The sequence below is a fragment of the Pseudorca crassidens genome, chromosome 16 (genome assembly GCF_039906515.1).
Source record: "Pseudorca crassidens isolate mPseCra1 chromosome 16, mPseCra1.hap1, whole genome shotgun sequence".
Taxonomy (NCBI): Eukaryota; Metazoa; Chordata; class Mammalia; order Artiodactyla; family Delphinidae; genus Pseudorca; species Pseudorca crassidens.
In genome coordinates, this window is record NC_090311.1 from 9,874,102 (window position 1) to 9,896,391 (window position 22,290).

Consider the following 22,290-nt stretch of genomic DNA (forward strand, 5'->3'; position numbering starts at 1 on the left):
TTTCTTTGGGTATATGCCCAGGAGTGGGATTGCTGGGTCTTATGGTTAATTCTATTTTTAGTTTTTAAGGAACCTCCATACCGTTCTCCATAGTGGCTGTACCAATTTACATTCCCACCAACAGTGTTGGAGGGTTCCCTTTTCTCCACACCCTCTCCAGCATTTATTGTTTATAGATTTTTTGATGATGGCCATTCTGACTGGTGTGAGGTGATACCTCATTGTAGTTTTGATTTACATTTCTGTAATAATTAGCAACGTTGAACATCTTTTCATGTGCTTTTTGGCCATCTGAATGTCTTTGTGAGTTTCTGTTCTTAAAATGAATCTGAAGTTTATTTGTAGTGTTTCATGAAACTTAACAAAAGGCAAAATAGTTGCAGGAATAAGTTATTTTCAAGCAATGCACTTTTAATCAGGTGCTTAAAATGATTACCTTTGGGATTCTCCATAAACTCTTGTTTAAAAAAAATTCAGGACATCAGTTGGCAAATCGTGGATTTTTATGTGAACAGGTGTGTGATTTTGGAGAGTTACTTTTGGATGCTTTAGCAGGGAGGAGAATACAGGTCCTGCTCTCTTACAGCCCCTGAAGACTTTCACTCTTCCAGTCTTTGAACCCATGAGTAAGTCCCTCCAATGCTGTCCCTGGTGCCTGGAGTATGACTCCCCCTTTGCCTGTTCCTTTGAGTCTTAACAGTTGTCTGTTTTAAACATAACTGAAGCACATGGAGGCAGGTGGGTCAGGAGACAGGTGTACCTTATCAGAGTAAATATACACCCATTTTGGAAACCATTTAGCTGGAAGTCTGAATTGGTCCATTAATATCGATGTCATTTCTACAGAGTACCTTTGGTATTGTACTGCACAGCTCATTAATCACAGAAGCCATGCCATCCTTCCCCAACATTTAAGATGTGTTTTCTTTTGTATAGCTAGCGGTGAGCTTTATTGTTAAATTTTTCCTGTTGTCAGCTAAATTCTTGAAATAGAGGAACTGCTGAAAAATAACTTCGCTTATTCTTTCAGTTATCTAAAACTGTGACAAACTGTGGGCATGAGAAAGATAAACTATTAAATGTTGCTAATCACATTACTGACTTGTGAGGAAATTGATAGCTTCTGTTAGTTTATATAACTTTGCTATTAAATGAGCTACTGATATAATTTCATAGACACAATCTTTTAGGATGTGTCATTCAGACCCCTTAAAACAAAAACAAAAATTTGCTCATACTCTACAAAGTGTTTGTACGTTGTCATTTGTTTCTCACAGCTACCTTTGAGTGTGCTTAGTAGTATGATTCCTGTTTTAAAAATTCAGAAATTGATACTTTTAAAAGTCAAGTTATCGTCTTGCTAAGATAAAATAGCCAGAAAATGTACAGTGAGTGGAGTTAGGGCTCAAATCCAGATATCTGGTTCCGAATCCTGGCCTCAAGTCCCTATAACCTGCTCCCTTTCTGTTTGCAGTTTACAGTGTATAGACTCCTCTCCCTACCTTTAAAAAGTACATTTATGTGAATGTTCTCAGAAGTGTGGTCCTGCAGCCTCTGGTGGTCCCTGATGCCTTTTCAGGGGCTTCTCAAGGTCTAAATTATTTTATAATTAGCCTTTTCCTCTCTCGTTCTATTATGACTGTTTGGGGATTTTTTCCAAAGGCTACAAATTAAATGCAGAAGCATGTATGAGAATACAGCTGTCCTCTGTAAGCCACACATTAAAGAGATTTGCAGAAACGTAAACAGTGCCATTCTTTTAACTAGATTTTTTTTTTTTTTTTGGTTTTGGAAAATAACAGTAATTTTTAAACAAAATATGTTAATTTTACGTGTATTGGGTTTGTTGTTATTTTTAAGTGAATTAACAAGTACATATTTTTGAAAGGCTCAGTTTTAATATTTAATACAGTAAATATCTACAGATACAGCTCAATAAGTAAAAGTTCTTTGGAGTCCTCAGTGAGTTTTGTAAGTGTAAAGGGATTTTGAGACCAAGAAGTATGAGAGTCACTGATTTTCGTGATGCCTGTATCATTGAGGCAGCACCGCTGTTACTTTCCCTTTCCCAAATAGTGTGTGTATTTTCCTGCATGATCTGTGATTATCTCACCTTCTGTGTTTATAAACGACATTTGAAGAGTATTAACCATTAAAAGGCCTTAACTAAGTAAGGGGTTAAAGAAATGTAGCAATCCCAAGAGTTGAAGTAGGATTCTCAAAACAATCAATAGAGACTAGTCAGTGACTTAGGAGGCCTCTCTAATACTGGGGGACTGAGCCCCTTGGTGAGTTAATTGAAGGGACAGACTGATATGGCTCTTTCGAACCTAGTGGAGGTGAAGGTGACAAATCTGTTTGTTGATGGTTTAAATTTACAATAAAGACAATTTCTAGTTGCTACTCATGAACACATTTGTAATCAGCAGGTATCCAGATAATAGCATGTTGAAGCACATGGCATATGGTGACGTTCAGTGAGTCTGGGTTTTAAGGAGATTGTTGAATGACTGGAGATCCAGACCAAGCGTTCTGCTGATTTCTGATTTCACAGATCTAACTGTTGTTCTTTCTGTTTTTATCTCCTTTACTCTGTCCCTCAAACTCTTGTGTTTTTTCCTTGTTTTAAAGTATTACATAATTTGAATTAAGGGATTATGTTTGAGGGAAAGAAATTGTATTATGGCAGTTTTATGCCAGATGGAAGGATAGAAGTGATTCAGCAAATATGTGTGTGCATAGACAGACATCAAGCATGTTAGTTAGATCAGCTTAGTGTATGGTGTTAGACACTAACTTTTTTTCAGACTTTCCCAGCCAGAAGTGAGTGATCTGGGGGCGCTGGCTATTCCAGCTGCAAAGAGGGCTAAGGGAATCAGTATTTCAGGTTCACTTCCAGTCCATTTTCCACAGCTGCCGAGTACTTGTTGAAAAGCTTGAAAGTATTGATTAACTTACCAAATTGAGACTAGCAGATCATTGTTAACCAGTAGTGCTGATGTTTCAGATATAGTTTTAGGAAAATAGCTTCTTATCTCCCTTTACTTGGAGCATCTTCCGTTTTTGAAATCTTTTTTTAAAAATTAGGTCAGTGAGGACCCCACAAGGGAGAAGAGGAAATCATTCATATTTTAATTGTCAGAAACCATGATGGAAAGAAAAGGAGTACAGCAAAGCAGGTTTTAAGAAAAAAATTTTAACCATGCATTGAAGCACTTTGTTTTTCATGCTGCTTTATTTACTGACTTGGATAGATGAGGGATATTTGAAAAGTGAGTTTATTTAGAAGTGTTTAAAAGTAGCTGATTTTCTTATTTAGCATTGACTTAGGGGCTAGGAGGCCAGTTTGTGTGTCATTTAATAACTCCATGGTTTTATGATCATTTTGTTGCTTAATTGACTCCTGGATTTCTGGTTTCCTCAGGTGATGGGATGGGGGTCAGAGTAGATGCTTATATGGCTTATTCTCTCCTAAGTGATTATAAAACAGCGCATATCTATATGAAGTGCTTGCAGATGGGGAAGACGCCCAACTTTCACGTGAGTTGGAGAGATGGCAATAATGCCTGTGGTAGGACAAGTTGGTCATGACTGGACTCATAGGAGAACGAACCAGTGAAGTAAATGTAAGCAGGTTATTAAATGGGAGGTCCAGGGAATGAGAGAAGTGATGAAAATTGGCAACTGAGAAGATTATTGCAGTTTGAAAAAAAATATTTCAAGCTGGTACAACAAGTAGGACTGATTTATCTTTAGGGTTAGCAGTATATTGGTTATTTATTGAGAATATGCTTATTGAGTCCGTACTTACTATGTCCTTAATAAATACATTTTAAATGAATGAACAAATACACTCATTTGATTTAATGAGTCCTAGAATGACACACTAAACTGAAATCATGGAAGAATTTAGATTAATTCAGGTGTTGTAGATTCAGCAGGTTAATGTCCTTTCTGTTTTCCTTTTGGGTAATGCTTCTGTTTGGTTATCTGTTCTGCTCTTCAAACTGTATGTGTTTCTAGAGAAACAGTAATGATTTTTTAAAGAGCAGTGCTATATGTGACAGTGAATACTAAACCCAGGGTTTGACATAGTTTATTATTATATTAGTAGTTAGTGGAAGCTCTTAAAAGGTTAAAGATGTATTTACTACCCAAGCACCATTTTAACTACAGCAGTGGAAGTTTTAGAAATCACTGATGCTGCTAGCGCCTTAGTAAATTTTCTCTTGTTTGTTATTGTTTACCTGGATCACCCACGCAGGTACTTTTCCCCCCGCTTTCACACACCGTATTTTTGGGAAAGAAGTCACTGTGCAGCTCACACTTAAGTAGTGGGGAATTATGCTTCCCTGCCTTTAGGCAGAGTATCTGCATAAACTTTTTGGAATTCTGCATGGGAGATTTGTCTCTTCTGCCTCATTTATTCGTTTATCCAATTATTTATATCAGTATGGACTCATGGACATTTATTTTGTATTTTGGGTTATAATCCAATACTACTTTCTTTTGTTGCTCAAATTGTTCCAGATTTTGCCATTGTGAGCTCTTTTGGTTGACTCCTGTGCCCCTTTGATATACCTCCAGCAGTGTGGGTTTGCTTTCTGTTTTTGGTTTTTTGTGCACTTCCTTATTTTCTGGCACTATGAGGTGCTCTAGGCTTATGTTGTGTATTTGCTGCCCCAGCCCTGGGATCAGCCCTTTCTCCAAGCAGCCCTGGTTCTTTTTATTGCAGAATGATGTTAGAAACCAAGATTTGTGTGTTAGGTATGTTTGTTGCTACTGGGTTGTTGTTTTTTTAGGTCTTCTCATCTGACAAAGCAAAGAGATAAATGTGCATATACTAACGCTTGTATGAATATATCTATGGTATATGCATACCTATAAATATTTCTCTATGTAACCATCTGTGTCTATATTAAGCTAAACATGAGTTCGTACTCATGTCTCCAGCTCTAATCCATTGCCCCATGGATCATTCTAGCCTCTTCCCCTTGCTTATCTGTAAATTTCCATTCCAGTAGTGAGTCTCTTGGTTCCTACCATCCGCTGTCCGTTTACTTAGTTGTTCAGTTCCAGTATACATGTATATCAGTATCAGAATTGTTAACCTTTGGTTCTTGTGGTAAACAACTTTATCAGGTAGAATACAATGCTTATGTGAAGATTTCCTTTTGCCTTCATTCTTACAGGACCCCCAGAGTTTCTTAGGTCAGCACATTTCCCCTCCCCAGCCTCTTTCAGTAAGATGTTTTCATGTGTATACAGGTAGATTCTCTTGTCACCATCTGCATTCCTTCTTGGGATCCCTTACCCTCCTAATTTTCTTTCACTTTGCATATATTAAAGCTCACTCTTTGTGTTGTAAAATTCTATGAGTTTTGACAAGTGCATAATGTCATGTATGCACTACTACAGTATTATACAGAACAGTTTCATCCTATAAGTCCCTTGTGCTTCATCTATTCATCCTCCCCCCAAACCCCGAAATTCTTGGCAACCACTGATCTTTTTACTGTCTCAGTAGCTTTGCCTTTTATAGAATGTAACTGGAGTCATACAGTCTCTGTAGCACTTTCACACTGATTTCATTCACTTAGCAATATGTATTTAAGGTTTCTCCATTTTGTGTGTGAGTTTGGCTTGGTAGCTTATGCCTCTACCAAAGTGTCTGTACCATTTTACATTTCCATCATCAGTGAATGAGAATTCCTCTTGTTCTGCATCCTCATCAACATTTGATATACAGGTTATTGGATTTCAGCCATTCTAATAGTTGTATAGTACTCTCATTGGTTTTTATTTTTTTTATAAATTTATTTATTTATGTATTTATTTTTGGCTGTGTTGGGTCTTCGTTGCCGCACGCGGGCTTACTCTAGTTGTGGCGAGCGGGGGCTACTCTTTGTTGTGGTGCGTGGGCTTCTCATTGCGGTGGCTTCTCTTGTTGCGGAGCACAGGCTCTAGACGTGCAGGCTTCAGTAGTTGTGGCACACGAGCTCAGTAGTTGTGGCGCACGGGCTTAGTTGCTCCGCGGCATGTGGGAATCTTCCCGGACCAGGGCTCGAACCTGTGTCCCCTTCATTGGCAGGTGGATTCTTAACCACTGTGCCACCAGGGAAGCCCTCTCATTGTTTTTTAAATTTCAGTTTCCTGACAACAAATGATGTTGGGCATCTTTATTTATTTATTCTTTTGAGCATCTTATATGCTTATTTGCCATCTGCACATCTTCTTTGGTAAAGCATCTCCTTAGATATTTTGGTTTTTAATTGAGTTGTTTGTCTTCTCATTGTTAAAATTTAAGAGTGTATGTTTTTGAATACCAGTTCCTTATGAGATAGGTTTTGCAAGATTTTCTCCAGTCAGTGGCTTGACTTTTTATTCTCATAACAGTGCATTTCACAGAATCGAGGTTTTTAATTTTAATGATGTCCAGCTTGTCAGTTGTTTCTTTCATGGATTGTCCTTTTTGGTGTTGTATCTTAAAATTCATTGCCAAACCCCAGGTCACCTAGATCTTTGCCTGTTTATCACCTAGAAGTTTTATAGTTTTGCATTTTACATAGTCTATGATCCATTTTTAGTTAATTTTTTTGAAAGAGGTAAGGTCTGTGACTAGATATTGCCGTTTTTGTATTTGGATGTCCAGTTGTTACAGCACCATTTGTTCTATAGACTGTCCTTTCTCTCGTGGATTATCTTTGCTTCTTTGTCAAAGGCCAGTTGACTGTATTTATGTGGGTTTATTTCTGGGTTCTATTTTCTGTTCTGCTGTTTAATTTGTTCGTTCACCAATATCACACTACCTCAATTATGGTAGCTTTATAGTAAGTCTGGATATCAAGTGGTGTCAGTCCTTCAACTTTGTTCTTCTTCAGTATTGTGTTGGTATTCTGGCTCTTTTTCCTTTCCATGTAAACATTAGAATTAACTTGTCAATATTCACAAAATAAGTGGCTGGGATTTTGATTGAGATTGAATTAAATCTGGAGACCTACTTGGGAAGAGTGGACACCTCAATCGAAATGAACATATAATATTTTCCATTTGTTTACATTTTGATTCCATTTGTCATAGTTTTGTAGGTTTTTTTGGCGTATGGATTCTGTATGTATTCATATTTTCTTAGATTTATACTTAGGTGTATAATTTTTTTGGTGGTTTTGTAAATAGTATTGTGTTTTTAATTTCAAATTCCAGTCATTGCTAGTATATAGGGAAGCAATTGACTTGTATATCAACCTTGTACCCTATAACCTTCTTGTAATTGCTTATTAGTTTCAATTTTTGTTGTTGATTCTTTGGAATTCTCTGCGTAGTATGTCATGTCATTTGTGAGCAAAGACAATTTTATTTTTTTCCTTCCCAATCTGTATGTATTACTTCCTTTTCAGTAACTGGGATTTCCAGTATGATATTGAATAGGAGTGATGAGAGGATATCATTGCCTTGTTCCCAATTTTAGGGGGCGATTATCCAGTTTCTTACCATTAAGTCTGATGTCAGTTGTAGATTTTTTTGTGTATGTTCTTTATGAAGTTGATGAAGTTTCCCTCTATTCCTAGTTTGCTGAGAGCTTTTAGTCATGAATGGGTGTTGGATTTTGTCAAATGTGTTTTCTCTATCAATTGATATGATCATACGATTTTTCTTTTAGCCTCTTTTCATGGTTAGATTACATTAATTGCTTTTCTTTTTTTAATCACTTCTCTAATGTTGAACTAGCCTTGCATACCTGGAGTTAATCCTGCTTTGTCCTGGTGTATAATTCTTTTCATACATTGTTGGATTTGATTTCGTCGTATCTTGCTGAGGATTTTTGCATCTGTGTTCATGAGAGATTGTTCTGTAGATTTCCTGTCTTCTAATGTCTTTTTCTGGTTTTAGTATTAGCAAACCTGCTTTTTCATTTTCCTTTATTTCCTTCTAGCTTTTTTTCCCATACACACTCTCTGTGACTTTAAGTGTGTGAACATGATACACAAGTTTTGTTGTATTTGTTCACTTTTAAATTGTTCATCTCTAACATTCATTCAGTCTCTAGCAAAGCATTTTTTATGGTGCTTCATAATTTTCATTATAAGGTTTTCTTTTAATAACAGTTTCATTTAAATTCATGTTGAACTTTAAAATGAGAAATATCATTCAACTAACTATTTACAGAAAATGGTTACACTGTGAAATCTCTAGATACCTGTAGCAAAAATTTGTGGGATTTTCTTCTGTGGGATTATAGGTATATTAAAATAATGATAAGGAAATAACTTTTACTTTCCTTTGGCTAATAGAGAGAAATGTCATAGCACTCACTTACACAGGAACTCTTACCTAGAAAAAATTATGAGCTCATATGCCTTACGAGTGCAGGGGTGGCCACAGATCAGGCCTGGCTGGCAGCGTAGGGGTAGTTCTCCTGTTCGCACTCAACCCTTACCTTTATGTTCCCCGTCTTTCTATCATTTACCATTTCTTTCCCAACTTTGGTGTGGAACAGAAGAACAGAGTTTAACAGTGCGTGCTTATCCTGTAGATTTTATATTTCCTACGGCAAATTTTAAAACAAGTTGAAAAAAATCTTAAGTTGGTTTTTCTCTATTCTTTTGTTCCTTCAGCGTTTCTACACCTAAAAAGTTTTGCAGGGTATGACTCTTCTGAGAGCCGGAAGATGATGGCAACAAAGAGGAAACTTTAGGACTTACTAACCTGAGTAAAATACAAGTAAAAGAGGTTAATTATTAAGATTTTTAATATAAAGAGAAAAATGACAAACTGTTCGTGTTTGTGTGTCTACCTTTTCTCAGGCAGAGAATCCCCCTTATGGACCAGATTGTGGTTATGGTTCCTTTCACCAGCAGTATTGGCTTGATGGAAAGATCATTGCTGTGGGGGTGATTGACGTCCTTCCATACTGTGTCTCGTCTGTATATTTGTACTACGATCCTGATTATTCGTTTCTGTCTTTGGGTGTCTACTCTGCACTCCGGTAAGATTGCTTTTGACAATTGTAATGGTCATATACAATTTCAAATAATTCTTCATTTGATTATATTTTATTATAAACAGTAGAAATCCCATTGGATAGTACATTAATAATTTGTTGCTCTAGTAGTCTCTTATATATTGATATTTAGAAATACCACTTTTAGAACTGAGGCCACAGTGTCTGATGGTAATTCCCTAGCTTTTTAAGGTATCCGTCTGGTCTAATGTATGAGAAGTCACTGTGATACTTTTGTTGTTTAGTTTATGCATTTATTTAAGCTCCCCTGTCAGAGCCACATAATGTTTTTTTAAAATGTTACATTATTTATATATTTTCTCTTGTCATTACTATTGTATATATATTTTTATAATTAATTAAAGGTTACGTGAATCTGGTGTAAACGAATTAAAGCAATGGCAGTCTGTTGGAAGAAATATACAGTTATATAAAGTATATAGAACAGGACCAGAGAGTCCCTGACTGTCCACTTGACCCTATGACCTCATTGAAAGATGATTTCCTTTTTATGTCCATGGCTGCAAATATATGCAACACAGCACAGATATTTTTAGGTGCATTATCCTAATAATGAAAATAGTGGGGTCTTGTTTCATGAAAATATTTGTTTTTATTTTTATTGCTGCTTGTCTGCATATACATGTGGTAGAGGAGGAAGGAGCGTTGAGAATTATTTTTATGTTGTTTGGGAGCTTGAGTCTCTTTTTTCTCCCTCTTTATCACTTTTTTCTCTTTGCTTTTCCCATTCTTTGTCTCTGATGGTCACGTTTTTCACATCTTGATAAAATATACTTTGATATTATTTTATTTACTGTGTGTGTGCTTTTCTCTGAATTATAAAAGTAGGAGAGTTGATCTTTTTTAAATCACTAGTTGATTAAAAAATATATGGTCCATAATTGATAATTTTTGTGTTTTTCAGTGGCACACAATATTGATATTTTCAACTTGACCTATCTTAATGCCAAGTTACATAGCAAATTAAAAAATATACAATGTTTACGACTGATCCTTATAATAATCTTTTATTTTTCTTATGTATTTAATTACATTTTGTATAAACTAATTAAAAAACATCCATGATTCTTTGTAGTATCTTTTAACTCTTTGTGAAATTAGAACTGATAATTTAAAGCATTCACATTTCGTAACTTTAGAAGTGTGTATTTCAGAAAAGATACTTGTTCTTTGTATCAGAATCAGTCAGTACTTTGAAATTATTACCATTTTCTTCTTTTATTTATGTATCTCTCACTTTACAATGTGTAGGCATGGATTTGTCTAGATTTCTCAGATAAATGTTAAGAATGATATTTATTCTTAGATAATAAATCCCAGCCTCTGTATGAAATATTTCATTTTTCAATAAACAAAGAGATATAGAAATCCCACTGCATTTGAGATAGCAAATAATTCCCAACAAAATTTGTTCCCAGCAATCTATTTGTTGCTTGGTTTATCTCTTGAAAGTTCTGGAGCTGGAGGGCTTTGAGGAGGTAGTAGAGGAGCCTGAGAGCACGAAAGTTGGGGTCAGTGGAGAGTGAGGAGATTGGCACCGCATCTGTTTCCGTGCTCTTGAGAATCTGAATTGCTGAGTTTATAGAAGAGGAAAGGCAGCCAGGAGACTGACATTATGAAGGAAAATTGGGGAGAGTAGGTTACAAGTTGCCAGTTCCATTCCTGATTTTAATGTATTTCAGTGAAGCCTGTTAAATTTTTCCTCCATTTCTTCAGTTTCTTAAGCAATCGTAGAATCAATAAAGAGTTTTTAATATTTTAATCTGTAATCAAGATTACAGATTACTAGATTTTTATGTAATCTAGTCTACAGATTTTAAAAATGTTTGAATTGGGGAGCATGAGCATGGAATTTATTTCCTTTCTTTTTTTTTGTTTTTTTAGCAAGATGAATTTTAGAAATGTAATTAATTTGCTTAACAGATGTTTATTTGAGCACAGTCTGTGTGTCCTGGAACTATTTGTAGATGTGCATAGGACAGGGTTTCCAGCCTTGTCAAAGCAGACAGTAAATTAGAAAACTGACAACACAATTTTAGAGACTGTTGTGCTGTGACAAAAATGAAATTATGGTAGTAGGCATGAGGCCCTTTTTATATAGGGTGGTTAGGAAAGACCTCTCTGAAAAGCCAAGAAAGAAGAATAGGAGCCAGCTACGTAAGAATCTGAGGATAGACGTCCAGGTCAAAGGTAGCAAGTCCAAGTGCCCTGAGGTCGTTGGAATGAAGAGAAGGAAGGCCTTATGGGCTAGGAAATGGGGTAGGACCTAGGCAGTGCTGTGCAAGTATGGCAGCAAGGCAGGTGGTGTTGATGAGGGGGCAGATGGAGAAGGGCTTATAGGTAATGGTCTTATCTAAGTGTGATACCAACCCAGTGTGAGGGTGAAGGGTTTGGAGAGGTTACCTCACCTGATTAATATCGTAAAAGACTACTTAGACTGCTCTGTGAGGTTATGGAGGGGCCAGAGTGGAAACTGGAAATCTATTTGGGAGGCTGTTAGAGTCGTCTAAGGGAGGCCTAATGGTGGCTTGGACCAAAATACCTGAGGTGGAGGTGGTGAGAAATGGTCAGATTCACGGTATATTTTGGAGATGGAGCCAACTGGACTTGTTGATGGGTTGGACACAGGGGTGAGAGGGAGAGAACAATTAAGTATGGATCATAGGCTTGGGGCTTGGAGTGGTGCTGGTGGTGGAGTGGTGCTGCAGTTAGCTGAGATGAGCAGGGCCGAGTAGGAGGGCCAGTGGGTATTGCCGTCCTCATCAGAGCTGGGTGGTCCTGCATTGCTTGCTGTATCATTGCGTTCTTCCTCAGTTTGAACCTTAAGAGTGGGTTAGTTCTGAGAATAATAGGATCTATTCTGTTTTAGCCTAATAATGTTCAATCTGTTTGGATTTAGAAATACTTTTGTTGTAAAGATGAATTTTTAGGGTAACGACCCTTCAATGCTTTAAATTTGAACTTGCAAAATGCACAGACTGTTCCCTTAAAAAATAAATCTCTCCTTGGATTTCAAGCATCCATTGCTACTAAAAACAAAGAAAAAGAAAAGGAAATTAAAACCTTCAAGAAACAAACACAAAAACAAAACAATTTTTCTCATACTTTAGAAATGTACCGAAGCTTTGCTTAAAGCTCTCGAACACAAGCGGTCATTCAGTTGGACAAGTAGGATGAAATTCTGTGCCCAGATTTATCCGGATGCAAATTAAAACCACGTCGAGCATAGGCATTGCTGACAGCTTCTTTTTTCAGTTAATCCTTGCCTGTGCCAACAAATAGAGAAAAGGCAGTGAGATAGCATGGTTTCCCCCCCCTCTTTAGTTTTAGAGAAAATAAATATTAAAGTAGCATCTGGACATAGAGAGTAATATGTCATATATAGTTGAAAGTGTTTGCATGTAAATGGTCATGGTAGTATTCTTCCTGAAATTTGTTGGTTTTTGAGCTTTCTAAAATTTGTTGTCCTGTTTTTAACCTGATAAATCCAGTCTTTGAGAACTCCAGGTGATAATGAATAATAAGGAATTGTATTAAATAGACCTTTGTACTTTTGTGCTCTTTGGATTTGAGATACACTGCTATGCCCAGTAAAGAGTAAAACCAGAACTTTGGTGCATTTGCTAAAATAATATACTTTCCTTTGGTGTCTCTTTAGTAAAAGTCATCTGAAAGTGTTTTTAAAATTGTTTTTCTTTCAACACTTGGATTTTTATTTTGATAGCTTAATGTCAGATTTTATCAAATATGTGTAACCAAATTGTACAGTACTTTGAATTTTGGAACTAAATTTAACTGTACCTTGATCTTTATTTTTCTTTTGGCAGAGAAATTGCTTTTACTAGGCAGCTTCATGAGAAAACACCTCAACTCAGCTATTACTATATGGGTTTCTACATTCATTCATGTCCCAAGATGAAATATAAGGTAAAGTTGATTTTCACACATTTGCTATAGAGTCAAGTTATGAAAATTAGTGCTTTTGTAGTTTCTAATCACATTAGTTTAACATGCTTGTACATTTTTATGTAAATCATGAATTATTTTTAGATGTCTTAAACTTTTCATAGAATCTAGCTTCTTCATTGCCTAAAACAGTGCCTGACAAAATAGGCACTTAATATTTGTTTAATATAGGTTAATCTGTAGGAATTCACTGAATATATCCCAGCTATTCTAGAACTTCAGTAGGGCCCTGCTTACTTGGGATAGTACAGTAGTGCCCATTAAGAAATCTACCTTCTTGAGGTGCATCGTCACCCTCTCCCCCTCCATTCCTTCTCCCCCCATTCAGTTGTAGCTTTGTTTCCTTTGGACACAGTCACACTCCAGAAAAACTGGAGCTCGGTGTAAGTAGTAAGCTATTTTCCATAGCACAATATTTGCAAATGTTTGTAAGGTTTTCATTATGGGAAAATGAATCTTTAATATGATTTTTGTCTCAGAGCACAGAATTTGGAGTTTTGAAAGGGTTTGAATGGGTTAATTAAGGAAATCTGTTTGCTGCCGCAGAAATGAAGCTTTCTGTAATGAGAACTACAGTCTCCACTGTTCTTACTTTGTAATTCATTGTATTATTTTCAGATTTAAGTATATTTTAGAATTTCCCTTTTAACAAAAGGTCTTACCATTTATGACTCTTTATTTTTATTTTATTGTATTTTTTATTATTGAAGTATAATTGACCTGCAACACTGTGTTGGTTTTGGGTGTACAATATGGTGATTCGACATTTCTGTACATTACAAAATGATCACAGCAAGAAGTCTAGTAATTATGTGTCACCATATAAAGCTATTACAATATTATTATTATTTTAATTTCCAGGCCTAACTTTATTATATTTTTTAAAATTTTAATTTATTTTTAATTTATTTTTTAATTTTTTTTTCTTTTGCGCTACGCGGGCCTCTCACTGCTGTGGCCTCTCCTGTTGCGGAGCACAGGCTCCGGACGCACAGGCTCAGCAGCCATGGCTCACGGGCCCAGCCGCTCCGCGGCATGTGGGATCTTCCTGGACCAGGGCATGAACCCGTGTCCCCTGCATCGGCAGGTGGACTGTCAACCACTGCGCCACCAGGGAAGCCCTAATTCTATTTTATGGCTGAGTAATATTCCTGTGTGTGTGTGTGTGTGTGTGTGTGTGTACACACATACATACACACCTGTCTTCTTTATCCATTCATCTATTGATGGGCACTTAGGTTGCTTTCATATCTTGGCTATTGTACATAATGCTGCAGTGAACATAGCAGGTGCGTGTCTCTTTTTGAATTGATGTTTTTCTTTGGAAAAATACTTAGAAGTGGAATTGCTAGATTGTATGGTGGTTCTATTTTCAATTTTTTGAGGAACCTCCATAGTGTTTTCCATAGTGGCTATACCAATTTACATTTCCACCAGTAGTGCATGAGGGTTCCCTTTTCTCTGCATCCTCGTCAGCACTTGTTATTTGTTGTCTTTTTGATAATAGCCATTCTGACAGGTGTGAGGTGATATCTCCTTGTAATTTTGATTTACATTTCCCCGATGATTAGTGATGTTGAGCATCTTTTCATATGCCTGTTAACCATCTGTATGTCTTCTTTGGAAAAATGTCTGTTCAGGTCCTCTGCCCATTTTTTAATTGGGTTGTTTGGTTTTTTTTGATGTTAAATTTTATGACTCTCTTTAATGAAACCCTTTGATGTTTTCCAAGTATTAGTAGCCCACTGTAAAAGCTCTGGGAAGCATAGAGCTGTATAAAGGAACAGACTGCATACATCCTGCCTGCCGTAATAACAGTCGCCAAATACCTCTGGTCTGCTCAGAGCGCTGCTTTAAGCTCTGAAGACGTGAAAAGGTTTAAACATGAACCTTCTTCTTAAAACTTGTAACATAGGTGAAGATTGGGGGTGTTTTACGTAAAATCAGGTCAATACAGTGGTCTGGTAAGTGGCCTAGGAGGCAGTGGGGTTGCTGCATAGGGTATGGAAGAGGAAAGGGTTTAATTAAAAGGGAAGAGAGGCCTCAAAAAAGAGTAGGTATGACAGGGACTCACATTTCATGGAGAAGGAGCATTTAAATAAGAATGAATAGGTGACAGTGCCATGCATATTCATATAAAAAAGGAGGAGGAGGGCAGTCACCCTTCAGTTAGTCGGTCTTCTTTGTAGCTGTAGCCGTGTTATGTGTTTTGTGGCCCTATCTGCTGTTTACAAGGTACCTAACAGTGTAAATATAATAAATATTATTCACTTTATATATAAAGTATATTAATGGTGTTTCAAGGGATAACTTAGAAGCAAAATAAGATCATAAACTGGTAATCTTAATTTGTAGTTCTTTGTAATGCTGTTAGCATGGTAAGAGACCCAAATGTTAGGTTATTAGAAATAGTACCTAGTAATGTTTGCTGGCAGTTTCCAGTGTTTTAATATTCTTTGTAGCCTAAAGTTCTTCGTAAATACAGGCACACCTCAGAGATATTGCGGGTTTAGTTCCAGACCACCACAATAAAGCGAATATTGCAATAAAGCAAGTCACATGAATTTTTTGATTTCCCAGTACACATAAAAGTTATATTTACACTGTACTGTAGTCTGTTAAGCATGCAATAGCATTATGTCTAAAATACAGTGTACATACCTTAATTAAAAAATATTTTATTGCTAAAAAATTCTAACCATCATCTGAGCCTTCATCAAGTTGTAATCTTTTCACTGGTGGAAATAGCAAAATGTGACACAGAGACACAAAGTGAGCAAATGCTGTTGGAAAAACAGTGCTGATGGACTTGCTTTTGACTCGGGGTTGCCACAAACATTCTATTATAAAAAATGCAATATCTGCAAAAAGCAGTAAAGCAAAGTACAATAAAACGGGGTATGCCTGTATTACTTGAAATGATATTTCTTATTAAACAATTTTTAATTACTCATACTAATGAGTAAAGAATATGAAGAATATTGGAAGTATTTTAGGAATAACTTATGTTTTCAGGAATCCCACATTCTCATTTCCAAATCCCCAAAATTTAATATCTGTTGGGAATTTGGAAACACTATTAAAACCTGTAAAACTAGGTTGCAGCCCAGAGTGGAAAAGGTAGGTGGAGGGGAATACTCACTAACCATTTAAACAAAACTTCAAAAATTTCCCAATATGTTATATCATATTCACATTATATCTTCTTGGGAAAGACAGTTCTGAAAATCTGTACTATATTTCGTGACTTTGTAAATATTCGTGAGATAAGAATGATAAAATATTTGAATATTAAGTTAATTTTGTAAAGCCAGCATTTTCCTGGCATGGTGGTTTGAATACTTTTGGATCTTCAAGAACATGTTGTTCTTAATTTTTGTATTGTTAGTTTAAGAAAATTGTTTTCATTGCATCATGATTGAAGATACGTCATTTTTAGGTCACTGAAGAGTAAAGATATTCTCATTTCAATTAAGGATATTTTATTGTGAGCAAATGAGAACGCTCAGTTTTGGGGGAATAAAACAACTGCTTTTAAACATGGGAATTTTCAACTGGAAAATGTGCCGTTTGAAATTATAAGATGGATATTGGTCCAAGTGTGAATGTTTCTCATTTCAAGTTGAAGGGCTAGAGCTAGAGACCAATAAAAGATAGCTCACAGAAAGTGAATTGTACACTATTAAAATTTTTCTCATTTTCAAGATTGAATGGGTAAATTTAGCATATAAGTACAATAATAGCTAAAATTATATCTTCTTTCTTAGTGCATAACTGCTTCAAGCGTTAGTAATGATATATTTTTGCCATATTGTAAAATATACAGTGGAAAAATCTACAAAGTATATTTTTATCTGATATTAAAGAAAGAAGGAATATATTTTAAAATAGGAATATTTTTTATAACTAAGAAAGAACAGTCTCTTGGGTACCTGGTATGCACTAGACACTGGGAATACAGTTGTAAGCAGTATAGATATGGGCTCTGCCCTAATGGAGGTTACATCTGAGGGGGTACATAATTGTAATCCAGTGCATAAAGTGGCACCAAGTGACTGTACCTGTAACTATGACAATGTTTCATTTGGATTTTCTGGTGTAGATTTAGACATATTAAGTTACAGTCTTCACCATATTGTAAAGCTTTTTTAACATCTTTATTGGCGTATAATTGGTTTATAATGATGTGTTAGTTTCTGCTGTATAACAGAGTGAATCAGCTATACATATATATATATCCCCATATCTCCTCCCTCTTGCGTCTCTCTCCCACCCTCCTATCCCACCCCTCTAGGTGGTCACAAAGCACCAAGCTGATCTCCCTGTGCTATGCGGCTGCTTCCCACTAGCTATCTAGTTTACATTTGGTAGTGTATATATGTCCATGCCACTCTCTCACTTGTCCCAGATTACCCTTCCCCCTCCCCGTGTCCTCAAGTCCATTCTCCAGTAAGTCTGTGTCTTTATTCCCATCTTTCCCGTAGCTTCTTCATGACCTTTTTTTTTTTTTTTTTTAGATTCCATATATATGTGTTAGCATACGGTATTTGTTTTTCTCTTTCTGACTTACTTCACTCTGTATGACAGACTCTGGGTCCATCCACCTCACTACAAATACCTCAATTTCATTTCTTTTTATGACTGAGTAATATTCCATTGTATACATGTGCCACATCTTCTTTCCATTCATCTGTCCATGGACACTTAGGTTGCTTCCATGTCCTGGCTATTGTAAATAGAGCTGCAGTGAACATTGTGGTACGTGACTCTTCATAATGATCAAAGGATCAATCCAAGAAGAAGATAGCAATTGTGAATATTTATGTACCCAACATAGGAGCACCTCAATACATAAGGCAAATTTTAACAGCCGTAAAAGGGGAAATCGACAGTAACACAATCATAGTAGGGGACTTTAACACCCCACTGTCACCAATGGACAGATCATCCAAAATGAAAATAAATAAGGAAACACAGCTTCAAATGATACATTAAACAAGATGGACTTAATTGATGTTTCTGGGACATTCCATCCAAAAACAACAGAACACACTTTCTTCTCAAGTGCTCAAGGAACATTCTCCAGGATAGATCATATCCTGGGTCACAAATCAAGCCTTGGTAAATTTAAGAAAATTGAAATCGTATCAAGTATCTTTTCCAGCCATAACGCTATGAGACTAGATATCAATTACAGGAAGAAAACTGTAAAAAATACAAACAATACACTACTAAATAACCAAGAGATCACTGAAGAAATCAAAGAGGAAATCAAAAAATACCTAGAAACAAATAACAATGAAAACATGATGACCCAAAACCTATGGGATGCAGCAAAAGCAGTTCTGAGAGGGAAGTTTATAGCAATACAATCCTACCTCAAGAAACAAGAAATATCTCAAATAAACAACCTAACCTTACACCTAAAACAATTAGAGAAAGAAGAACCAATAAACCCCAAAGTTAGCAGAAGAAATCATAAACACCATATAATACATTTATAATGTAGAGCAAATTAAAGTAATTAACAGGTTTGAAATATACAAACTCTTTTATTGAGTAAACTGTCATGAAGACATGTTGAAATGAAGAGTCTATCTTTATGTGTAGGAAGGACCATCATTTGATAGATGATTCCCAGAGCTTTCCATCATCAATTCCTCTTACCCTGTACCCTGTTTGTGTGTGCTGCTCTGTCCATCAGAGGTACATTCTGTTTCCCTCAACACGGATTGGACTGGCCTTGTGACTTGTGCTGACTAATAGGATACTGTAAAAGTATGTCTGAGACTTCAGACAGGCCCAAGCCTTAAGAGGGCAGACAGCTTTTGCTTCCTTTGTCTTTGAAGCCAGTCATCATGTAAAAGGTTGACTACCCTGCTGGCATGAGAGGCCACGTGGGAGGCCTCAGGCCATCTTGGATGTTTCAGCCCCAGCCAAGCAGCAAGCTGAATGCAGCTGTATGATTGAGCCTAAGAGAGATGGGCAGAAGAACCACCTAGCTGAGCTGTAGCCAGCCCACAGAATCATGAGGAATAATTAATTGTTGTTTTTTTAAGCCTCTAAGTTTTCGGGTGGTTTGTTAACTCAGCAACAGATGACTGAAACACATGCTGTAGGATGGAAATCACTAGATACAGTTGTAGATTTCCACGTCGATGGAAATCATTCTGTGTTGAGCTGTGCAGACTCATTTCCTGAATTGAGCTGAACCGATCTGTGAAGTTGTTGACAGCTCAGTGTGAGAGAGTTTCGGCAAAGTTACTTAATTTGCCTGTGTGGTCATACCTAAAAATGTGCCCACTTGGCTTACGAGAATTCATCTTTATACAGCATTTTATTTAATACCCAGACTTGGGCCTACGAGGCATTTGTTAACATAATGACACATTTTGATTTTGCTTGTCTTGCTAATGTTGAGCACTGCAAAATGAAAATCACCATGTGGTCATTTTCATAGTTTCTTTGATCACATGTGTTGCAGTAGAGCCTCCTAGCGGTTTGGTAGGTGATAGCAGTTATATTCTTGTGCATAATATTCCCTAAAATTCATTTTTACCGAATTATTTTGGTTTTACTGTTCTTTGTGTGTGTGTTTTAAATAAACGTTGATCTGTATAAACAGTACAGTCAGCTAGGTTTTCTCTGTGGCCATAGTCTTAGATTAAAGCAAAGGGTAGTCACAGAGGAATTTAATGAGAGCTGGAAAACAGAGTCGTTATGAAAAGAAGTCATCTTGATTTGTTGTGTTGTCGTTGCTCACTTTAACTGTTAACCATAATTGTGACCATTTTAATGGGACTTGGTACTGTTTGGCCTAAATCAGTACTGATTTGTGGACTCAGGAACTGGCTGAAATGAATGGAAATTGTATTTTCAGCCTGGGAGCGTTTCTCTTTGGAGAAGCTCTCCTGCCGAAGCGGGAGCAGATAGTATGGCTTTCTGGCTGACGTCCTCAGTGGATGCTTGTCCTCTTGGTCTGCTCCTCTCACAGTTCCAAGGTGGTTGCTGGCCTTCAGGCGTCACAAGCCATCAGCAGTAGCTAGAATCAGAAAAGTATAAGATTGTCTCCTGTGTCTCTTTTTTAAAAAAATATTACTTTTAATTGTGATAAAATGTACATGACAAAATTTATCTTAACCATTTTTAAGTGCACAGTTCAGAAGCGTTAATTAAGTACATTCACGTTGCTGTGCAACCATCACCACCGTCCATCTCCAGAACTCCTTTCGTCTTGCAAAACTGAAGCTCTGATCCCATTAAGCAATAGTTCCCCATTCCCCTCTGCCCCCAGCCCCTGGCAACCACCATTGTACTTTCTGTCTGTCTGAATTTGACTGCTCCAGGGACCTCATATAAGTGGAATTGTACAGTGTCTTTCTTTTTGTGACTGACTTATTTCACTTAGCAGAACGTCCTCAAGGTTCATCAGTGTAGTAGCAGGTGTCAGAATTTCATTCCTTTTTAAGGCTGAATAATACTTGGTTGTGTGTATATGCCACGTTTTGTTTATGCATTCATCCATTGATGGACACTTGAGTTGCTTCCATCTTTTGGCTGTTGTGACTCATGCTTCTGTGAATATGGCTGTACAAATATCTGCTCAAGGCTCTGCTTTCAGTTCTTTTGTGTATATACCCAGAAGTAGAATTGCTGGATCATACGGTAATATTTGTGTAATTTTTTGAGGAACCACCGTACTGTTTTTCATAACAGCTGTACCATTACATTTGCCAAGTCTTGTTATTTTCTGTTATTTTGTTCATTTGTTTTGACAGTAGCTATCCTAATGTGTGTGAGGTGATTGCTGTCTTCTTTTTGAGATCAAGAAAAACCTTACCAGGAAGCCTCCTAGCCTACTTCACTCATTTCATTGTCAGAGTTGAGCCTCTTCTCCGTGCCTGAGTCAGTGGCTGGCAAGGGGAATGGAGCTGGGGCGGCTGTGACTGGGGATGGGGTGGAGGCACTTCCGGAGCACATGCCACTGCAGAGGGCGAACACCTGGACAGGTCCGTTTTTTAAAATTCTGCTTAAAACCCAGTATTTTTAAAAAATGAGCTGTTGGTTTATATTTATTTATTTTATATATAGTTTATATACATGTTATGTATCAATAGTTTGTATATATATGTATCATTATTATATATACATAAAAAATTCAGCTGTGGCTTTAAGTATATTTAGTTTTCTAAAGCTTTTTTAAAAATGAATTTTCCTGTGCTTTCAAAATGTTTAATATTCGCATGTAAAGCTTAGTTTATATCTGTATTTTGACACCTTCTCATACATTTCAAAACTGTTCAGTTTCCTTTCAAAGTGAAAATTGGAGTATATAGAAATGGGGTTAGGAATAATTTTAAAAATTTCTTCTTCGTGTTGTCTCTCAGACTGCTGCTGTAAGGCCATTCTGTGATCTGAAGGAGGTGTTTTGACTGAGCTCTTTATCCAGACTTGTATGCAGGCCAAAGTAAACAGTGATCCAGGCAGCCTGCTTTGGTATCATGACATGGCCAGACATCAGATAGCTGAAACATCAGAAAGGGTTTAGAAATGTCAGAAAAGGAACAAAAGGCTAATTCATCTGTGATTAATCATTCTTAAACTCAATGCCTCAGCTTGATTGTGGTCAAACCGCCCCTCTGGAATTCTGCAGGAGTTTCCCTAAAAGAAGGTAGTTGGCATTACTGTTACAAAAGCACCTCCCCCCCCAAAAAAAATTGGGGTTTACAGAGCTGCATCTGCAAAATCCTGTGCTACTGAAATCCCCGGGCTCCCAAGCTTTTCAAAGTTTCCTGACTAGACAAATTAGCCAATGTTATTTTACTACAGTCTTGCAACCCAGGGTGATGCTTTTGGGTACATGTGGTAGTGACTTTGCTACTGCTGGTTTGAAAGAGATACAGATAATCTCATCAGTTACCCACAGTACAGAACAAAACACTCGAGTTTTTAATTCAGCATCTGTTTTTCTTGATGTTAAAATAAGTGACCCGTGAATTAGACATGGTCAGTAGAAAAAATTACCACAGAATAATTGTAGTAAGGGATTTTTGATGCCTCCTACAGGCAGTGGGAGGTAAAGGAATAACATGCTCATCACATATTCTTGTTCTTAAAATTGTCACATGTGGAATTTTGCCACATCAGAGTCAAAAGTGGGTCATGTGTTCTAAGCTTCTCATTACAGATGAGAAAATTAAAGCTCAATAGGTTCTTGCCCAGAGTTTGCATTAACTCACATTTTAATTTTAGCAACATGAAGGAGAGTCTGAAAAATTGAAATTCATATAAATGGCATTGTT

The 22,290-nt window shown here is 36.7% G+C and overlaps 1 protein-coding gene across 11 annotated transcripts in view; it reads left to right on the forward strand.

Annotated features, from left to right (window-relative positions):
- The window catches only part of ATE1 (arginyltransferase 1), a 156,687-nt gene that overhangs the window by 61,496 nt on the left and 72,901 nt on the right, over positions 1-22,290 (forward strand). For all 11 annotated transcript variants that reach the window (XM_067709196.1, XM_067709201.1, XM_067709200.1 and 8 more), the window contains 2 exons: positions 8,805-8,986; positions 12,850-12,949. In XM_067709196.1, the coding sequence (XP_067565297.1) occupies positions 8,805-8,986; positions 12,850-12,949 (282 nt within the window). The remainder of the gene's footprint in view (positions 1-8,804; positions 8,987-12,849; positions 12,950-22,290) is intronic.